General features: G+C 47.7%; 1 protein-coding gene across 6 annotated transcripts in view; it reads left to right on the top strand.

Annotated features, from left to right (window-relative positions):
* The window catches only part of DIXDC1 (DIX domain containing 1), a 560,841-nt gene that overhangs the window by 490,104 nt on the left and 50,369 nt on the right, over positions 1-20,368 (top strand). For 5 of the 6 annotated variants that reach the window (XM_069614294.1, XM_069614291.1, XM_069614292.1 and 2 more), the window contains 2 exons: positions 13,108-13,158; positions 20,127-20,231. In XM_069614294.1, coding sequence (XP_069470395.1) covers positions 13,108-13,158; positions 20,127-20,231 — 156 coding nt within the window. Of the gene's footprint in view, positions 1-13,107; positions 13,159-20,126; positions 20,232-20,368 lie in introns of those variants that run through there. The other variant, XR_011274537.1, reaches the window with a different exon arrangement.

The raw sequence follows: 20,368 nt of genomic DNA, 5'->3' as shown, positions 1-20,368 counted from the left end.
AGGCCCAGCTGTAGATGTGTGGGGGCCCATTTCAACGTGAGAGCTGGGCCCCCCTTAAAAGTGGAAATGAGTCTGAGGCACCCTAGGGGTGAATACAATATAATGGAGACAAAGAAATACAGACAGTGGCTAATAGCCGCCGATTATCACGAGACGGCCAGCAGTGAACTGAAACACTAAATGCCCTCTGAAAAACTATAAATCCTTCTTTGACAGCAAGTGGCTGATGTGGAGGAACCAGTGTTAAAAGCCAACCAAGTGATAACACTTAGGTATAAACTCAGGGAAGTGACTGCCGGAAGGGCTCCTGCAAACGGGGCTTGTAAGGTGAGTGCTCTAAAGCGCACATTTTAAACCCCAGAAAGAAAGTGGTATAGAAAGGAATATATTGCTGTGTTATGAGACTACTGACTGGCAACATGGGGGCAGTTTCTGGAACTCCCCATCAGGCCTGGGATAGGGTGACCAGATTTTCAAAATAAAAAAAAATGTGGCAGGCTACTGTCGTCAAAGTATGACTACAGTTTCAGCGACAATAAACACTAAAGAAGGACTAAAATCCAAACTGGATGGGACTGAAACTCTAGTCCTACTTTAATGCTGATGGCATTCCCGGCTCATGTTGGAGTCACAGAATGCTGATTGGAGTCCACCCACCTGCACCACAACACCTCACTGCCTGCTTCCCTCTTGGCTGGAACAGCAGCTTTATTATGCACCAGGTCACTGGCTTCCTCCTGCCACCCTTAGCTGACCTCCATGTGGGGCCACCGCTTGCCCTCCCAGAACTGTTGATCCTCTATCCCCCACTCCTCCTGCAGCTGCAAAATCCCGCGCCCTCAGAGCCGTGCGCACGCACAACGGCGGCCCTGTGAGGAAATGGGAGTGCGCATAGGTTCAGCAGTCATTGTCATGGGAATGCAACTCCATCTGCACACAGCGCGCAACACCAGCGGCAGCATTGGTTTCATGGACATAGACTGGGGACAAAAGCGAGTGTCCATCATTTTTTTCAATTGGTCTGACAAAAAACCTGGACTGCATAGACCCGACTCAAAAAAGTGTTGGGACACCGGGACGGAGTGTTAATTAACAGGACAGTCCCAGCAAAACCGTGACGTCTGGTCACCCTATGCCCATTTCAACTGAAAAGCTTGAAAGACCCTGGCACCATCCCTGCTTCTAGTGCTGATTATTTCGTTGGATGCTTGTACTTGCAGTTTCTTTCCGTACAAGTACCAGAATGTACAGAGCAAAACAAAGAACAGATGAGCAGTTCACACCTGCCCTGGGAGAATCAGAGTGCTGAAATACAGGAGCTTAGTTATTATTTATTTGTTTCTATACAGGAGGAACAATGCTCTTTTGATCACAAAAAATCGAACAATAGATAATAAATCAGATAAGAAATCAGATTAGACAGGAAGCAGTGAGCTTCTTATAATGGGGAGTTTGAGGGACATTCTGACCAGGTTGTGGAGGGGAGTAAATGGAACAGTCACCAGGGGCAATACATGGGTGGAATTACATAGATTAAGAACAATCCACATTAGACATATTTAAGTGCCAATCGCATCCCTACACTTCCACCGCACTCCCCCTCCTCCCACTTATTGTGCCCCCTTCCAATTCACTCCTACAAAATGTGAAGGGATTTAGTCTTGTAGTTAACTGTGCAGCAGGAGAATTCCATCCTTAGCCAGGCCCCTCCTCTTGCCCACACTGTGTGATCCTGGACAAACACCTTTATCTCTCAGTGGCCGAGGTGAGCACATGATCCAGGTCTCATTGAAATCTCTTTTAGAGTTGAGGCTTTGCTTTCAACAAATCATTGTGATCAGGTGCAAAATTGTTGCCATGCGTTCATTTAGCATAATGTGATGCATCACAGAACTTCTGTCATTTTGGAAGCCTCTTGGCGCTACGTCAGCCAAGACCAAAACCCCAAGAATGCATTCCTTTTTTAAATGGAAGTACAGGTGAACGATGTCCCTTTGACGCTAGCAGGCCCTTGTAGGTTCAGAGACGTAAGCAGACAATCATAGCTCTCAACTCACCCGCGTTTGGCGGCATCACCCGTCATCAAGCTGCGACTGCACCTACCAGCTACAAGCTTTCACCAGCCCGGCGGGGGAAGCACATCACTGGGATAATTGGCCTTCAGCTGGCCCTGTTGAAGTAAAATGCTAGCGCCAACAGCACCCTCTCACTTCTAGCGCGGTCACAAAGACGATTAATGTCTCTGATTAAAAACACCTGTTAATTCACATTGTCTACTAGTTTGACCCGCCATAAAGAAAAGGTTTGCTTTGTTAGTGGAAATTCACACTTTCGTCCTATTGTCTATAATACAAGCTGCAGGTGTGTGCCAAATAACTAACTATAGGCGATGAATTTATCACACAGTGTTTTTTGTATTACTTTAATATTGAGAGACTGGTACAAGAAAGAGGACATGTATGAGGCTCACATTATTTTGCATTGTGGGACGTGTAGGCTTCTCTTTAGGACGTGGACAATGAAACTACAATCGTACTCAATTTGCTGAACGTCCATCTAAAAGAATGTGCATATTGTCCGGTTGTTTTTTTTGTATGTGATTTGTGTGCACACAATCCACGTAATCTCTGTTAAAGAGTATTTCTGTAGTACTTGAAAGCTAAAACGTAACAGATATCTGCACCAACTAGAGCTGAGAAGGTTATGCTTCAGCGCTTATTCAAAGGGTGTGATCCTGTGCAAATCATTTCAACTCACTGCGACTTATCTGCACAAACTGTGAGTCTTTACAACTGATTCAGTTCACACGTTGTACTCTATTAACACGAGTCCATGGTTTTAATAGAATGTGGTGTTGTTTCTTTATAACAATAATATTAGTGCCCATTCATGCACTCTGCACTACACAGTTATGGTGCATGGTAACCCCACTTCAACTCTATGGCCCTCTTCTCAAATGAATGAAATACCAGACCTTTTATTTTCCCCTTCAGACGAATGTGTACTGACACAGTCACACACCTGGCACTCTTCCCCGTCCACCCCGTCGTACTAGGGTTAATGACCCCTAGTTTCTCTGTCCCTCTTCAGTGCCACGCCCCTCCCCCTCCAAGAACGATTGATAGATGTGAGGCATGGAGCTCCTATCTTTTATTGGGTAGGCTTATTTTATTGGAAGCCCCACTCAGTAACTATAGGGGTGGGTGGGAGACTCTGAGGTCCCCCCAGGAAGGCTATGGAGCATTATTATGTACACTGAGGCACCTTTTAACGTGCTCTGCACACACACTTCTTCTTCTTCTTGCCGATCGATTTTTATCCATCGGCGGTGATTTTTTGGATACCGAGGCTTGAGCCTCATGACTCCATCTTCTCGGGTTGAGTATGTAGTCGTGGGTTTGTTTTCTTCTTGGTCTGTGGTCTTGTCACAGTAGAGCTGGTTTCACAGGGTCTTCGCAGTGATGGGCCGCGGGTAGCGGTCGAAGGAGTTTGCAGTGGTGGCAGCACACACACTTCCTGCAATGCTATTTAACGTCGATGGGGTCAAAGTTCACATCCTTTCACTTCCGCTGTGTATGCCTGCCGTTCACCCTCCAAGCAGGAGAAACGATGAGAGTGTGGGAGTCGGATCTATGGCCCCAGCTAAGGTTCTGGGGTTGCGATGTCGCCACCTCTAAAGGCACCGCCAGGCCCACACACCTGGGAAATAAATACCCGTAGAAGGATGAAAAATTACATGAAGCTTAGACCTCATTTAAAACATGGACGTCTTTTTTTCTTTGCTTAATGTCATTTTGTTCGAAGTCTAACTTTTACTCGCCTCTCATCCCCCACATCCGCAGGAAGAAAAGAGTGATGAGGACAACGCAAGGCTCAAGAGCAGCGATGTTGGCGCCTAAAATTGATTACAAACCACATTTCGCATGCCAGATGCTTCCTCCTTAAATGCCGTATTGGCAATGTTGGTTAGCAAGGTTCCAAACCACATATCGCATGACAGATGCTGCCTCCTTAAATGCCGTATTCGCAATGTTGGTTAGCAAGGTTCCAAACCACATATCGCATGACAGATGCTGCCTCCTTAAATGCAGTATTGGCAAGTCGGTTTACAAGATTGCAAACCACATATTGCATGCCAGATGCTGCCTCCTTAAATGCAGTATTGTCAATTGGTTAACAAGGTTCCAAACCACATATCGCATGCCAGATGCTGCCACCTTAAATGCGGTTTTGGAAATGTTGGTTAGCAAGATTGCAAACCACATATCGCATGATAGATACTGCCTCCTTAAATGCAGTATTGGCAATGTTGGTTAGCAAGATTGCAAACCACATTTCGCATGCCAGATGCTAACTTCTTAAATACAGTATTGTCAATATTGGTTTACAAGATTGCAAACCACATATCGCATGACAGATGCTACCCCCTTAAATGCAGTATTGGCAATGTTGGTTAGCAAATTGCAAACCACATATCGCATGATAGATACTGCCTCCTTAAATGCAGTATTGGCAATGTTGGTTAGCAAGATTGCAAACCACATTTCGCATGCCAGATGCTAACTTCTTAAATACAGTATTGTCAATATTGGTTTACAAGATTGCAAACCACATATCGCATGACAGATGCTACCCCCTTAAATGCAGTATTGGCAATGTTGGTTAGCAAGGTTCCAAACCACATATCGCATGACAGATGCTGCCTGCTTAAATGCAGTATTGGCAATGTCGGTTTACAAGATTGCAAACCACATATCGCATGGCGGATGCTGCCACCTTAAATGCATTATTGGCAATGTTGGTTAGCAAGGTCCCAAACCACATATCGCGTGCCAGATGCTGCCTCCTTAAATGCATTATTGGCAATGTTGGTTAGCAAGGTCCCAAACCACATATCGCGTGCCAGATGCTGCCTCCTTAAATGCATTATTGGCAATGTTGGTTAGCAAAGTTCCAAACCACATATCACATGACAGATGCTACCCCCTTAAATGCAGTACTGGCAATGTTGGTTAGCAAGGTTCCAAACCACATATCGCATGACAGATGCTGCCTGCTTAAATGCAGTATTGGCAATGTCGGTTTACAAGATTGCAAACCACATATCACATGACAGATGCGGCCTCCTTAAATGCAGTGTTGGCAATGTTGGTTAGCAAGGTTCCAAACCACATATCGCATGGCGGATGCTGCCACCTTAAATGCATTATTGGCAATGTTGGTTAGCAAGGTCCCAAACCACATATCGCGTGCCAGATGCTGCCTCCTTAAATGCATTATTGGCAATGTTGGTTAGCAAAGTTCCAAACCACATATTGCATGACAGATGCTACCCCCTTAAATGCAGTACTGGCAATGTTGGTTTGCAAGTCGCGTTCGCCTACATGGTTGGGCAGTGCTGACAGCGGTTCTAGTTACTAGAAGAACAGTGAGAGTAGGATGAAGCACATGGATTATTCCTGTGTTGAATGGATGGTACACGCCACCAGTTGAGCAAGTTGCCTGGTGTCCCTATAAAGGGCTGTAACATACTCTGATCAGGCTACATCGGACTGTGTCGTGCATGCAGTAAATCTATTTTGAGCATTTGATATGTGGGTGACCACTCACCGCAGACTCATGAAATCTATTTTGAGCTTTTGGTAGTGGGCCATACCTTGACCAGGTGGCAGGAATGAGAGGGCATTTGCTTCCTTAATGCTGTCTATGGCACAGGAGTTTTGGTCAGTGACTATACTTATAGCTGCAGAACCCGGAGGCCTGACTTCTAACCCACTCTTCACCGCACGCCCACGTAGCGTGACCACGTGCATATCTCTGTGGGACATTGAGCGCTTTACGTCATGGACTTGTGGCCGGAAGCAAAGTGAGGGCCCTTAGAAACGGGCAATAATCATGTTTTTAGTCCCATTGGTCACCTGGCCTTCCCGAAAAGCGAATACATCTGTCTATTCTACCCTCCAATACCTGCCGACAGGGCTTCCCCGGCAGTCTCTAAAAACTGCCCCTGAGTCGGGGGCTTCCTCTGGCCCCCACTAATAGGTACCCAAAATCAGTTGTCCACTTCCCAACAGGACCACCCACGCCTTAGGCTCGGAAGCTGAGGCTGTCCAAATGAGTATATATCAGTGACTAAGCCAGAGGCAGGCGTGTGAAGTGAGTGGCCCCCTGCCCCAGTTCCTGGTGCACTCCCTGCCTACTCCTGACTTCCCTAATTCTTACTCTAGCAACCCATGCTGCGCCTGTACGGCCTCTTCGTCCTTCCCGCTGGGTTTCCTCCTGCCTCCGATTAAACCAATAGACCCTTTCAGACCGACCTACCTACCTTCCTTCCTTCCTCATAACGTGCAGGCACCTGATGAGGTGGTCTGTTGCTGCATCCAGGGTTCGACATTGCTGAGCGCTGGGAGCTATATAGCTCCTGCTTCTAGCCCAGGAGAGCCTGGTTAGCTTAAAACCAACCGTTACCAGGTGCTACTCTTGGCTCCCCAGGCCAACTGGTGCTTTACAAACATGCACATGTGACATTAACTCTGAGTATTTAAGAATGCAAATAAAAAAAGGATTGGGACACATTTAAACATAATGGATCCTAGATAATGGGGACAAGGGTAAGCTGTGCATCTCCTGTGGATGTTCGATTTCCGGTGCGCTGTGTACCCGCTCCTGGTTCCCCAGCAGTAGCTCCTGGCTACCGGGTGATGCCGGACACCCAGGAGCTGGTTTTAGCTCCTGCTCATTGAATCTTCATTTTGAACCCTGAGGCTGTGAGGGCTCTTGATTGGGAAACGGTGCTATGGAGCAGATTCAAAGCTCAGCTGATGCGCTGACAGTGCGGCCGAGCGGGCAGCAGGGGGACCCACTAGGACCTGCAGCAGGGGTCCGCCATTTTGTGATATTTGTTTTTATTGATTTTGAATGCATCCATACCAACTAAAACAACCAACCAAAACAATGCAGTGGTGACCATTTCCCGGTTATTACGAACAGGCCATTTTCAGTACAAACGTCTAAGCTCTGGCAGCATCTTCCATGTTGGATCCGTAGCCTAAGGGGTCTCCTAGCCTTCCGGAGAGGCCTATACATCTGTCTATCTTCTCTTTGGATACCTGAGGACAGGGCTTCCTCAGCAGTCTCCAGAAACTGCCTCGAGACCAGGGTGCTACCTGGGCTCCCTCTGTCCCCACTAATAAGCACCTGACACAATTGCTCGTGTGCGTCAGGTCACCCCTTGGGCCACGCCCCACACTTAGGCTAGACCCCCTTGTTGATGCAGTCCCTCGATTTATTTGTCTCTTTTAAAGCTCTACTTGAGGAGATCATTAGCCAAGCAGTGTGGTCCCTACCACTAACTGATACCATCACCCAAAGCTGCCAGATAACCGCCACAACAGGCCGTTTCTTGCCAGGTTAAAGAAAGGGTCCCAGGAATGCCCCTCCTCACCCCCATGAACATGACCGGCAGAAGGACCAGAAACGCTTGTGGATACTCATCCTTTTTCTGACTAACCCCAAGTGCACCACTAGCTGACACATATGCAGAATGGTATCCCCTCCGTCAGCCATTCAGACCTAATCCAGTGCATATCCTTTCAGAAACAGGGGACTCAACAGAGATTGTGAATGGGAATACCCTAATTGACTACCTCGATTAAGCACCAAGAAACCACTATGCTGACATCACCAGTGACAGCACGACGTAGCAGTGTTAGTCACGAAGAATACTCGCAGCCCTGCACAGCATTACACAAACACACACTCACATACACGAAGAACACGTCTACACAGTTCTATAGATAGAGGACGGATACATACAGTCAAAGCTTTTATTATTTTGCTCATTAGCCAAATGCAGAAACGCAAGGCAACAAGAGATCCTGAGCAAGCTTGCAGATGCTTATGGCGAATAACCCTATGGGACTACAGGAGTATATATGGAGCCTGGTAGGATAACTAACTTATAGCTAATATAGCACAGTAAGAGCATGTAAAAATCACATTATGAATCTAAGGAAAATTAAAGAAGGCCTCAAGACACAGAACACGAGAGGAGCTGACTCGGGTTGCACGAAGCGCAGATCGAGTCCACAGCCAAGGTCAGAGATAAACAGTCACATTCTAAACTCCAGATGACAAGGGGACCAGCTGCAGGAAAGTTGAATACATCCTCAAAAATGCAGATCCAGGAGCTCAAATTTGTGGTCCACAACCACGTGATGTAGCCGAACTAGACAATGGGCATTCACCCGTGGTGGGAAGACGAGCAGTTCTCAGCAACCCAGATGAGAGATGAAGCAAGTGTTGCAACGGGGAGATGCACTCTCATAGGCAAAGGTGATATACTACCAGATACAGATCAGACACATGCTCTTTTCACATCACCTTGACGAGGTGCACAGAGGGCTGAGAACCAAACTGGGTCCCAGGCTTGGGTAGACCAGCTCCAGCCAATCACAAGATATAAATTCATGGGTGGATAGCAAGGGGCAAGAGCAATGGTAAACCAACTATTCTGCAACAATATAATAGATAGTTTCTTGGGGACAGGGCCGGTCAGCCACCTGACGTGCGAGGACCAGTAGAATAACCTCTATAAGGGATGTCTATATTGGTTACCACTCTCAGCACCCAATCAGTTATAGGTTTTTGGGGAAGGGCCTAGGTGATGACATTTAGCATGAAAATTGGGGAGCACGCATTGTAAAGCTGAGATGCACTGGAGAATATTGATTGTCTTGTAAGATCCCTGTCGGTTTTTGTAATAAGCCACAGTTCTAACTTGCCATTGGCGGAGTTCTCCGTTTATTCTGGGGAAGGGTTGTTGGTCCCTTGGGAGTCAAACGGACCACCAGACGACCTCTGGTGTACCTGATAACCATCCCAAGAAGTTGGGATGTCTAGCACCCCGCGCTATAACTGGTAGACATGATGCATTCGTCTCCTTGCACCGTTCTCGCTAGATTGGCACTCTTTGCACACCACGGATCTATCTGTTCACTGCGAATCTGTAATGCTGAATCTGAAAATGTCGATTTATTTATTGAAACATTTCCCTGCAATTATATTCGGGGGGGGGGAGAAACCCCACAGCCCGCTCCCCCCCATACTCACTTTATGTGCTTTATGAATCTAACCCTCCACATCCCCACACCCAGCTATATTGCTGGGAAATGTGCATTTCGGAATCAGTATTTTTACCTTTGCAGTGATGACATGATCCCGACACAGCGACTAGAATACAGCAGCACGCCCACAGCAAGTTTGTGCCCCCTCCCTCCCTGCAATGTTGTATCGGCCACGCCAAGCAGGCCCTCTTCCACCTGCTCCCTTTGACTCTGGCCTACAAGCCTGCAGCACCGCGAGGTTGCACCAGTGACAGCTATGCACTATACAGTGGAGAGTTAATAGCACGTATTACTTGCTTCCTACATAGTCAACATTTATGGTACTTGCTAAATATCTGCCGTGATTTTCTGCTGAGTAAATATACCATAAAAAGACCCGCCCATTTTCGCATGCAAGACAGTTCCCTACCGGCTCCTCAAGCAGTTATGTTATGTGGCATAAGGCAAGCACACCCCTGCCTTTAACATGATCTCCTGGAGCTGATGACTTAGTCGTACAGACATAGAGAGCTGGCAGGATTCTAAATCGTTGCGCTGCTGAGGCCATATGCATGTGGGGAAAGTCATGTTGAGGTCAAGCGGCTCTGTGGTCTGATTGGTTTCTCTGCCAGAAACCTTTTATTTCAGTTTGACGAGTGTGACAGCCATAGTGTGCAGTGCTTGTGGGATTCTAATGAAGAAAAGGTCGCTTTTTTCCTATTTATTTTGTTAAATTAAAGATGAATACTGATGGTATTGGTTTCTATATGGCAACTTGTGTTTCGCCTCTTTGCTTCTTCAGGGCATTGAAATCACATAACCATATGGACCAGATTAGAGTACTCAGAGGGGAAACATAAAGTGAAGAGTTTCTGCAACCCTAAGGTGATTTTAGGGCTCATTTCAGGGAGCCAAGAAAAAGGATAAATCTGTAAAGTCAATCCTGAAGTCAGGATTGGTGGGGCCCTCAGGCTGTGGTAGACTGTCCAGGAAACCTGAACACATTCTCAATTTCGGTTACAATATGAAAGTTAGATGTTTGTGCACGATTTAAAATCTGTAAACCCAAGTGGGATTTATTTCTCTTAAGCTCCTTGAAGTTAATTTGTCAGAACCTAACTTGCTTTACAGGTGATGTGGCCTTTGGGTTTAATTGCCAATTGCAGATTCCGGCGACCTTTGTTCTAATTCAGACATTGGGCCTCATTACGTCTGTGGCGGCCACGGAATGAACGGTGCCGGTAAGGGACAGGCACTGTACATACCGGGCCGCCACATTACGAGTTCTGCAGCGGGTCCCGCTCTGTACGCCTGGCCAGACCAGACGTGCAGAGTGGGACCCGCTAGCAGACCATGATGCTCCCAACGGGCCCGTTGTTAACGGGCCCGTTGTTAGCATCCTCCCCATTCCCATTGAGCCCTATGGGGGCTCAAATGGGAATGGGGACGTACCGGGTCCCGGTCCCGCGAAAGGGAATTACCGGGCCCTCCAAGGTCTAAATGGCCCGGTAAGTCCCCTTTTGTAGGACCCGGACCCGAGTTTGGAGGTAGCCATGCCGCTAATGACGGCATGGCTACCTCCAAACTCATAATGAGGCCCATTACCGTTTGAATAAATTGTGTGATCCTGGGCAAAACGATTAAACCCATTTTATTTTTTTTAAACCGGACGCACAACCCTCTCAAAGATGTTAAACAACTACAGACACGGTTTGCCCTATTAGGCGGCATTGGTATGATGCATAATGCACGCCCGAAGGGTTGTTAGTACTGCACAATGTCAGTGGCGGAGCCAGTAATAAAAGTGTAAGATGCAGTAGACGGGTTAATGTCCCACGCATCTCTGCACATGGCCACTCCTTAGAGAACATTGCCTCCTCACCAGACCATTGTGTAAATGTACATAGAGAAATGCACGTGGGAAACAGACCGTCTGATAGTTACATTAACATTTTGTTATTTCCACACCTCGCTAGTTTTGCTGTATTTATTTTCGCCCTCTCTTTACAACTTTGTGGAGGTCACTGGGGGCTTGGTCTCGTGAAAGCCACGGGATATAAATGCTCCTGAGAAGTTGCCATTTTTTCAAATAGTCACACCACGTGACTTGGCACCCCTCCCTCTGCTAGTGTGTGCCAGCCCTGCCAGTTACTCTGACCTTGTCAATACCAGCCTTGCATTCACTTCGGCTGGGCAATCCCAGATTTATCTCTCTGGGGTATCCGCGTTTCATGGGTACGCTGGGGCACATCCCAAGCCCATCCCATAACCGCTCACGGACTAATTTCAGTACTTTCTCCAGCACTGGATCTTTCATGGATTCACATGCTCTTGAATGTACCCCGTCATCCGGGGGTACGCTGGAGCACATCCCAAGCCCATCCCACTATGGCTCACGGACTCATTTCAGTACTTTCTCCAGCACTGGATCTTTCATGGATTCACATGCTCTTGAATGTACCCCGTCATCCGGGGGTACGCTGGAGCACATCCCAAGCCCATCCCACTATGGCTCACGGACTCATTTCAGTACTTTCTCCAGCACTGGATCTTTCATGGATTCACATGCTCTTGAATGTACCCCGTCATCCGGGGCTACGCTGGAGCACATCCCAAGCCCATCCCACTATGGCTCACGGACTCATTTCAGTACTTTCTCCAGCACTGGATCTTTCATGGATTCACATGCTCTTGAATGTACCCCGTCATCCGGGGCTACGCTGGAGCACATCCCAAGCCCATCCCACTATGGCTCACGGACTCATTTCAGTACTTTCTCCAGCACTGGATCTTTCATGGATTCACATGCTCTTGAATATTCCCCGTCGTCAGGCTCGGACTCCCCGGTAACAGTAAAGCAGTTTACCTTTACATTTCTAAACGGAGTCATTTGGAGACTGCCCACAGAGGTATGCCGTTATTCACAGGAGCATCAAGGATTGGCTCTTTTCCTGTCCGTGCTATGCTTTGATTGTTCTATGCTGGCTCTACAGGCATGCAGACTATCATTACCTCCATCCCTACCCCTCATTCAATGTATACCTGTATACTTATTTCATGTGCCTTTAACGCGTCCCCACCCTTTGGTCTTTCCCCTTCTCTGCTGCATCTTCATATTCTCTCGCAGACCAGGGTCACTGTTTGCCACTCTCCAGATAGGCCACGGTGCTAGTACATCACTAAGGTGATGATTGGCTTAGCATAAAAAAAACTTCAGTGCATAGCCATTTTTTAATTTTGGCCATTAGGTGGTGCATAAGCACCCCCAATAATCCAGAACTATTGCATTGTAGGATGGGTAGGAGGGAGATGGCATGCCAGGAGGGATATTCAGCTTGTGGGTGCTGTTTGGTTATTTACCCACCCATTGACTGCCCATGGCTATTCCCACCTATCACTGTGAATCTCTGAAGCATGTTGTCCTCCAGATGTTTTGGACTTCCACTTCCCTTAGTTCCAGCCAGCATTATCAGTGGTAAAGGATCGCAGGAGTTCATGTCCAACACATCTGGAGAGCCACGTAATGAGTCACCATGCTCTCGAGGATGCCTGCACTGAAGAGCGAGGGATACAGGAAAGTAACTTATTCCTTTTCAAATGGCAGCTGCCGGATCCCACAGAATTCCATATGTGTGTCTGGGTGCTCTTGAGCATCAGACTAAAGCTGGAGTCCATCCCCTCTTTTTCCAAAGTAATCCCTGGTAACTATTGATCTTTCCACAGGACCACATGCCTGCCCAAATCTTCTACAAGAATTTGGCAGAGAAATTAAGTGTTGCCTGGATTAAAGCAAATTTCATTTGACATTTTGGTGTGATGGAAAATTGTATTTCATTGATATTTCACCATCGCTGATTTAACATTTCGTTATCTTATATAGTTAGTATTTAGTTGCCAATCTTTTGATATTTTACTATCCGTTTCCATCGATAGTTCTTGAATGTCATTTATTGAATTGACTTTGAAATGTAAACAGACCCATGAAATTATGTTACATTTACAGAAGCAGTTGCTGAAATTCAAACAGGAAGCCAGAAATCTACAGGGAATCAAGGTGAGATTGTAACCAGGCATGCAGATTTAAAAGGCAATCTTTCCCTGAAACTTTTAGCAAGTGAGACCAGATTTGTTTAATCTTGAGAGTGACTGTGTGGTATCAGGATGTGAAATCTTAACATTGAATGACTGCCCTCTGATGTAAACCAGCCTCTTAGAGAATTGACATTGAGTTAATACTTTTGGTACCCAAAGGGGTTTGGGTGTGTGAATGTGAATATATATATATATTTCTGAGGCTTGTGGAATCTGCTTAGATCACATGCTGTGCATAGGCCAACATCTAGTGGAAGCTGCAGAGTATTACAGTTTGTTTTTCGAAACTCGAAAATGGGCGTCGACACAGGGCGTGCCAGTAATGTTATCCCTAGTGTGACGTCCACTGTACCCAAGATCCCTCGCGCGTCTAGGATCCTCAGATTGTTTTTTTCCGCCATACTGGTCGGAAGCATTTTGCGGAGTCCTCTGGCCTTAGCCATACTTTTGCTAAAATATTGATTAATTTACATCCTTTCCCCATCCCAACGTCGAACTTCAACACTCGACGCCGGCTTGGAGAAGAAGTCGGCTGCTGCACGACGGATTTGGGCCTCGGAAGGCCTCTGGCCTCGGCCCGGGCCTTGGAAGGCCTCTGGCCTCGGCCCTGCAAGTAGGGAGAGTGGGGGGTTGGACATACTCTACACTCTTGGTATATAGGTACACCTTATACATTTCCTACACTTACCAGCCCGCTGCCTCAAGGTGCGTATGGAGGGTACCCCTTTTCAATTCTGCCCCAAGTGCAATCGCAAATACCCTTTGGTCGACAGGCACGCCACGTGCAATCTCTGCTTGCCGAGGGACCACCCCGAAGCGAACTGCAGAGGGTGTAGTAGGTTTAAACCTAAGACACTGAAGGACCGTTCGACGAAGCGTTGGGCCCACCACGCCAGGCGGGCGGCCATGGCAGCGGTGGGCGCCTTCAGCGATGGCAGCAACGCCATGCTTTCGGACGGCGAGGGCATTACGGCGTCGAAAGACAGCTGAGCGCAGGTCCCCGACCTCGGAAGGTCGTCCGACAGGGCAGCTATGGGGAAGACCCCCGGCGACACAAGCGCTTCACACACCACTCACACAAAACACACAAAGTCCAACCGAGACTCGACGACGTCGAGTTCTCGGAAAGAGGCACAAACAGAACGGTCCGAATCGGTGTCCTCTGGGCGTTCTCGATCGAGATCGCCGCATGACTCCAGGCAATCATCCACTCTTGCCAAGAGTGCCTTGCTCCCTAGGCTAACAGAATTTCGATCGTCGGAGGACGAAGACGACTTCCACCCCCAGGCCGCTCTCCAGGAGTCGGAGCCCGCAGACAAGATCAGCGCGGCCCCACGTTCGAAGGACAGGGACTCTACCCCTGATCCTCGACGCCAGGCGTCGAAAACCTCCGGAACCACAAAGGGACAGGGAAAACACTTTTCCACTCCCGGGGAGGGGGGAAAACAGCAGAAGAAGCAGCCTCTGCACTCTTCCACACCTGTGAAACACTCTACTCCTCCTAAACAAACAAACAGACAAGACCAGGTCTGCTGATATTTCTAAAACCAGCAAATCTACTCAAGATAAATCTCCTAGACTTTCTGAGAGAGTCATACCCAGTTCCAGAAAATGGTTGAGTGATGACATAGATAGGGTCATGTCAAGGATGTCTTCTTTGGCAGACTTTTACGATAAAAATCCAGACCATTTCCTTTCATATAATCCACAAGGGGCTACACCCTCAGGCTCTAATGATCCTATCCCCCCGAGTAAGAAGCCCCGGTTTGAGACACCGATGAGGTCTACAGACCCCTTCGAGGTACAACCATATTCACAGCCATACTCACTGTACCAAGGAGAGACTTCCTTTGGTGAGGACCAAGATTTTGGCATGGTAGAAGAGCAAACCGGGACGGACTACTATGGGGATGATGAGGACCAAGAAGAGGAAGAGGAAGACCCTGAAACCTACAGAGTAGATCCCCGGTAGAGAAGGAAGCCCCGGTTACCGACTCCCCTGTCAATAACCAACCCCTGCTGAACAAGGTTCTCGCACGAGCAGCAGAACATTTCCATATTGACACCCACAGTGTCCAGGAAGAGAGGGACTTTGGCGAGGAGTTAGTGGGAGAAAGGAGGCCTGTTGCCCAGACCATCCCTATCCTTAAGTCTATTCAGCGAAGAATAGACCCGTCCCTGGTGAACCCGAACCTCACCAGAGCAGTCAATCCCAGAGTTGAAAAACTTTTCAGGGCAGCCCTGTCTGACCCTCTCTATATAAGAGGACATCTGAAGCCAGACTCCCTAGTTGTCACTAACACTCGTAAGAGGGCTGGAACACCCTTGTCATCGTCCGAAGCTCCTCCAGACAAGGAAAGAAAAAAACTATATGGTTTCGGCAGGAAAGTAGCCTCAACGTCCACCTATCAGGCAAGGATTGCAAACTCCACCACCCTGTTGGCCAGCTACAACTGTCATCAGTGGGAAGAAGTCGCGGCACTCATAGCCTCTGCACCAGAACCCTTAAAGGGCCAGTTAGCACGAATTTCCGCAGAGAGTAGAGCCGTGTCTGGTTGCATTTTAAAAGCAACTTTTGACGCCGCGGACAACGCAGACAGATTGATAGCAGAAGGTACTGTTATCAAGAGACATGTGTGGTTACTGCAGTCTGGTTTTAAGGCAGAAACCCAGGTATCATTGTTGGACAAACCGGTGGAAGCCGATCTGTTTGGTAAGGCGGTCGAGGACGCGCTGAAGAATGCCAAGGACGAATACGAGACACTCAAGTCCCTTGGCCAGTTAACCAATAAACCCCCTAACCAGAGAGGGAATAGTAAGTTTCGTCGCCCACACGGCCAAAATTCCCAGAGAGGATCAAACTATTCCCAGGGGCAGGGTACACAGTGGAACAACAACAGCCAACAGTCTACCCAGGGTTACAGCAGGGGTAATAGGAAGGGACTTGGTAAAGGCAGAGGCAGCCCCAGTAAAGGAGGCGGCACGCCTCCACCAAAGCAGTGACGCTCAGTTCAGGGTCCCTTCTCACGCAACCCCAGTAGGGGGACGTATTTCTAACTTCACCCAGGCTTGGGAAGGGATCACATCAGACAGATGGGTGCTGTCATCAGTATCCGCAGGGTACTGTATAGAACTACTGCAGCGTCCCCAGAGCCATCCTTCACGACAAAGAGTACACTCTTTAGAACATCAGAAGATTCTCCTCGAGGCGATCGCCAATCTGCTAGCAAAGGACGCGATAGAACTCGTCCCGGGACACCAGGTAAACAAGGGTATTTATTCAACTTACTTCCTTGTGCCAAAAAAAGATTTGACAATGCGCCCAGTATTGGACTTACGGCCTGCCAACAAGTATGTCAAGCCCCAAAAGTTTCGTATGACTACGCTACAAGAGGTAATCCCCCTCCTAAAAAAGGGGGATTACATGGCAACCTTGGATATGAAAGATGCCTATTTTCATATTTCCATGTTCCCAGCCCACAGAAGGTACTTGCGCTTCAAGGTGGACAGTCGGCACTACCAGTTCAAGGTACTGCCCTTCGGGATAGCTTCGGCACCAAGGGTATTCACCAAGGTACTGGTGGTGGCGGCTGCACACCTATGCAGGGAGGCAATCCCGGTGTACCCTTATCTGGACGACTGGCTCATAACGGGGGAAACCCCAGTAATTTGCAGAACAAACATTCAAAGGACTATCGACCTCCTCCACGAGTTAGGTTTCTCAATCAACGAGAAAAAGTCAAGCCTGGTGCCAAGCACCTCCAAACAGTTCCTAGGAGCAATCCTAGATACTCAAGAGGTGTTGACATTTCCTTCAGAGGAAAGAATTCGGAATATACTACTGCAAATTCCGCATCAGTCCGGTCACCAAATAACGGTACGCAAAGCAATGCGTTTGCTGGGCATGATGGCGTCATGTATTTGCCTGCGCATGCGTCCCAGGCAGGAATGGTTGGCGAAACAGTGTTCTCAGGCAAGTGGTCAGTGGGACGATCTAGTGGTCGTTTCGCCAACACTAGTACAAAGCCTTCACTGGTGGACAAGAGAGAATCTTGCACAGGGAAAACCCTTTTACGATCCCGAAGTATAGGCAGTAGTCACTACCGATGCATGTCTGACGGGGTGGGGAGCTCACCATCTCCACCACACAGCTCAGGGTCTCTGGTCTCCCTCAGTGGCCAAGAACCACATCAACCTGCTAGAGCTTCTGGCAGTATTCAGAGCGCTTCAAGCGTTCGAACCCCACTTACTAAACCTGTCAGTGTAAATCCGGACGGACAGCACAACAGCCATGTTCTACCTGAACAAGCAAGGAGGGACTCGTTTGGCAAATCTGTCCAAACTTGCCCAGAAAATCTGGATATGGGCACTCAAACGGAACATCTTCCTGTCATCACAACATGTTCCAGGGGAGCTCAATTCCCTAGCGGATGCTCTGAGCAGAGACTCCCTCCCAGAGGAACACGAATGGGTTCTACACAGGGAGGTCGTAGAAGATATCTTCTCTCAGTGGGGTTTCCCCACAATAGACTTATTCGCCACAAGCGAAAACAGACAATGCCCAGGATTTGCATCCAGGTTCCCCCAACCAGACTCCCAGGGGAACGCCCTGTGGATGAACTGGTCAGGGATGTTTGCGTACGCTTTTCCACCAACTCCTCTCATCAGGAAAGTGGTGAACAAGATGAACAGGGAATCGATGACGCTCATCCTAGTTGCTCCCATGTGGGCAAGGCAACCGTGGTTCCCACACCTACGCAGGATGGCGGTGTGCGAGCCCATCAAACTTCCAGCCTGGTACAACCTACTGTCCCAGCACCAAGGTCAAACAGTGCACCAGCAACCCAACTCAATGAACCTGGCAGCATGGCTCCTGAGGTCATAGAGTTTGGACACCTCAATTTGCCACAGAGGTGTATGGACATCCTAAAGGAATCTAGGAAACCAAACGCAAGGCACTGTTACTTTGACAAGTGGAAGAGGTTCGTTATCTGGTGCCAGAGTAGACAAATCAACCCGGTTGATTGCACTCCTTCCACTATTGTTACATACATGCTCCACCTGCTAGATGCAGGATTGGTTTTTAACTCACTGAAAGTACACCTGGCAGCCCACTCGGCTTACACCACTTCACATAGCAAGGTTTCGTGGTGGAAAGTACCAGTAGTTAAAGCCTTCATGGAAGGAGTAAAGAGACTTCACCCTCCTATTTCAAACCCACCACCAGGGTGGGACCTTAATGTGGTGCTAGCCAAGCTCATGGGCCCCCCTTTCGAACCCATGCATAAAAGCAGTCTCAAACACCTGACTTATAAAACGGCCTTCTTAGTAGCTATTACTTCTATAAGAAGGGTCAGTGAAATTCAGGCTCTGTCAGTGCAGGATCCCTTCTTTACCGGCCATAAAGACAAACTGGTTTTATGCACACACCCTAGGTTCTCACCTAAATTTATATCAAAATTCCATGTAAACCAGTCCATCGAGCTTCCGGCTTTCTTCCAGAACCCGCAAAGCTCTGCTGAGGTGAAACTACACACCCTAGATGTGCGTAGGGCGGTCCTCTACTATGTAAATAAAACAAGACCGCTAAGGAAAACAGATCAACTGTTTGTCTCCGTAGCTACAGGCAGAGAGGGGGATCGCGTCTCTAAAGGTGCCATCTCGAAGTGGATTATTAACTGTATCCAGCTGTGTTACTCACTCTCTGAAAGAACTCTGCCTTTCACGCCAAGAGCCCACTCTACTAGAGGCATTGGGGCCACTCTGGCTTTCATTGCAAATGTACCCCTTGACACCATTTGCAAAGCAGCTACTTGGAGCTCTATTCACACTTTTACTCAGCATTACTGCATTGACATCCATTCCAAGGCAGATACACAAGTGGGACAAGCGGTTCTAAGACACTTATTTGCTCATGACCCTTCTCACATCCCACCTCCTTCTTCAGGTACTGCTCGCTAATCTATTCACAGCATGTGATCTAAGCAGATTCCACAAGCCTCAGAAGGGATACATTACTCACCGTAATCGTATTTCTGATGCTTGTATCTGCTTAGATTCACATGCGACCCACCCTTCCTCCCCTCTGAGAGAAGGCGCATGGTTGCTTGTAGTCTTACCTTTCTATCTATCTGCTTGGATTATCTGTACTCACGCTACTCCTCATGCTACCTCATGTCAGAAAAAATACAATCTGAGGATCCTCGATGCGTGAAGGATCTTGGGTACAGTGGACGTCACACTAGGGATAGTATTACTGGCACGCCCTGTGTCGACGCCCATTTTCGAGTTTCGAAAAACAAACTTAATACTCCGCAGCTTCCACTAGATGTCGGCCTATGCGCAGCATGTGAATCTAAGCAGATACAAGCATCAGAAATACGATTACGGAGAGTAATGTATCCCATATATATGTAAAAGGATGTTTTGTTTTGAATAGTAGAATTTTATTTTAAGTGATTCAAGATGCAAACTGTGTCTTAAATTTCTGAAAGTCTTCGACACGTGTTTCTACGCTTAACATATAGTGGTTCATCAGGGGGAATAATCAAAATGATCATAGGTTTATAATTGATTTTTGAGATGTCATGTAGGATGGTTCCCCTGCTTAGTTGTGTAGACTCATGTTTCATAAAGAGTCTTTCAAATTCTTATTAAGGCCCACAGTTGTCTATAATTTGTGAAAGGCTTGTAATGCGATGGTCCAGTTTTTGCTTTCGCAGTGTTTTTTTAATATATATGTCATAATTTGAGTTGGAAAGTTATGCCTCCCCGAGCCACAGAGAGTTCAGTCTCTGTTGGGTTCACTATCAGCATCGCCGGTCCCCGGTATGACAGGCATGCAAAACTTGAATGCTTGCAATTTTCCTGAAATCTGTAGTCTTGAAACATTGCTACAGGTGCCCATGACTGATATCGTATTTTTCCCAGGATGCACTACAGCACAGAATGGCCCAGCAGGAAAGTGCTGTTCTTCAGCTCAAGCAAGAACTGCTACGGACGCACATGGACAAAGACGAGTTACGGAGTCAGAACGTGAGTCGGGGCCTCTGTAGAACGAAAGTGGTCCTTCTCAAAAATGGGAACCGCAATTCATTGGCTACTGTTTCTCTAATTTCATGCCAAAATCGCGTCAAAAGAGATATAGTGCAATCTGATTGGTAGAAAGACAT

The sequence above is a fragment of the Ambystoma mexicanum genome, chromosome 9, assembly GCF_040938575.1.
Source record: "Ambystoma mexicanum isolate Mex_15411 chromosome 9, UKY_AmexF1_1, whole genome shotgun sequence".
NCBI lineage: Eukaryota > Metazoa > Chordata > Amphibia > Caudata > Ambystomatidae > Ambystoma > Ambystoma mexicanum.
Note: the sequence above shows the minus strand (reverse complement) of the source record. Positions and strands in the feature narration are given on the sequence as shown.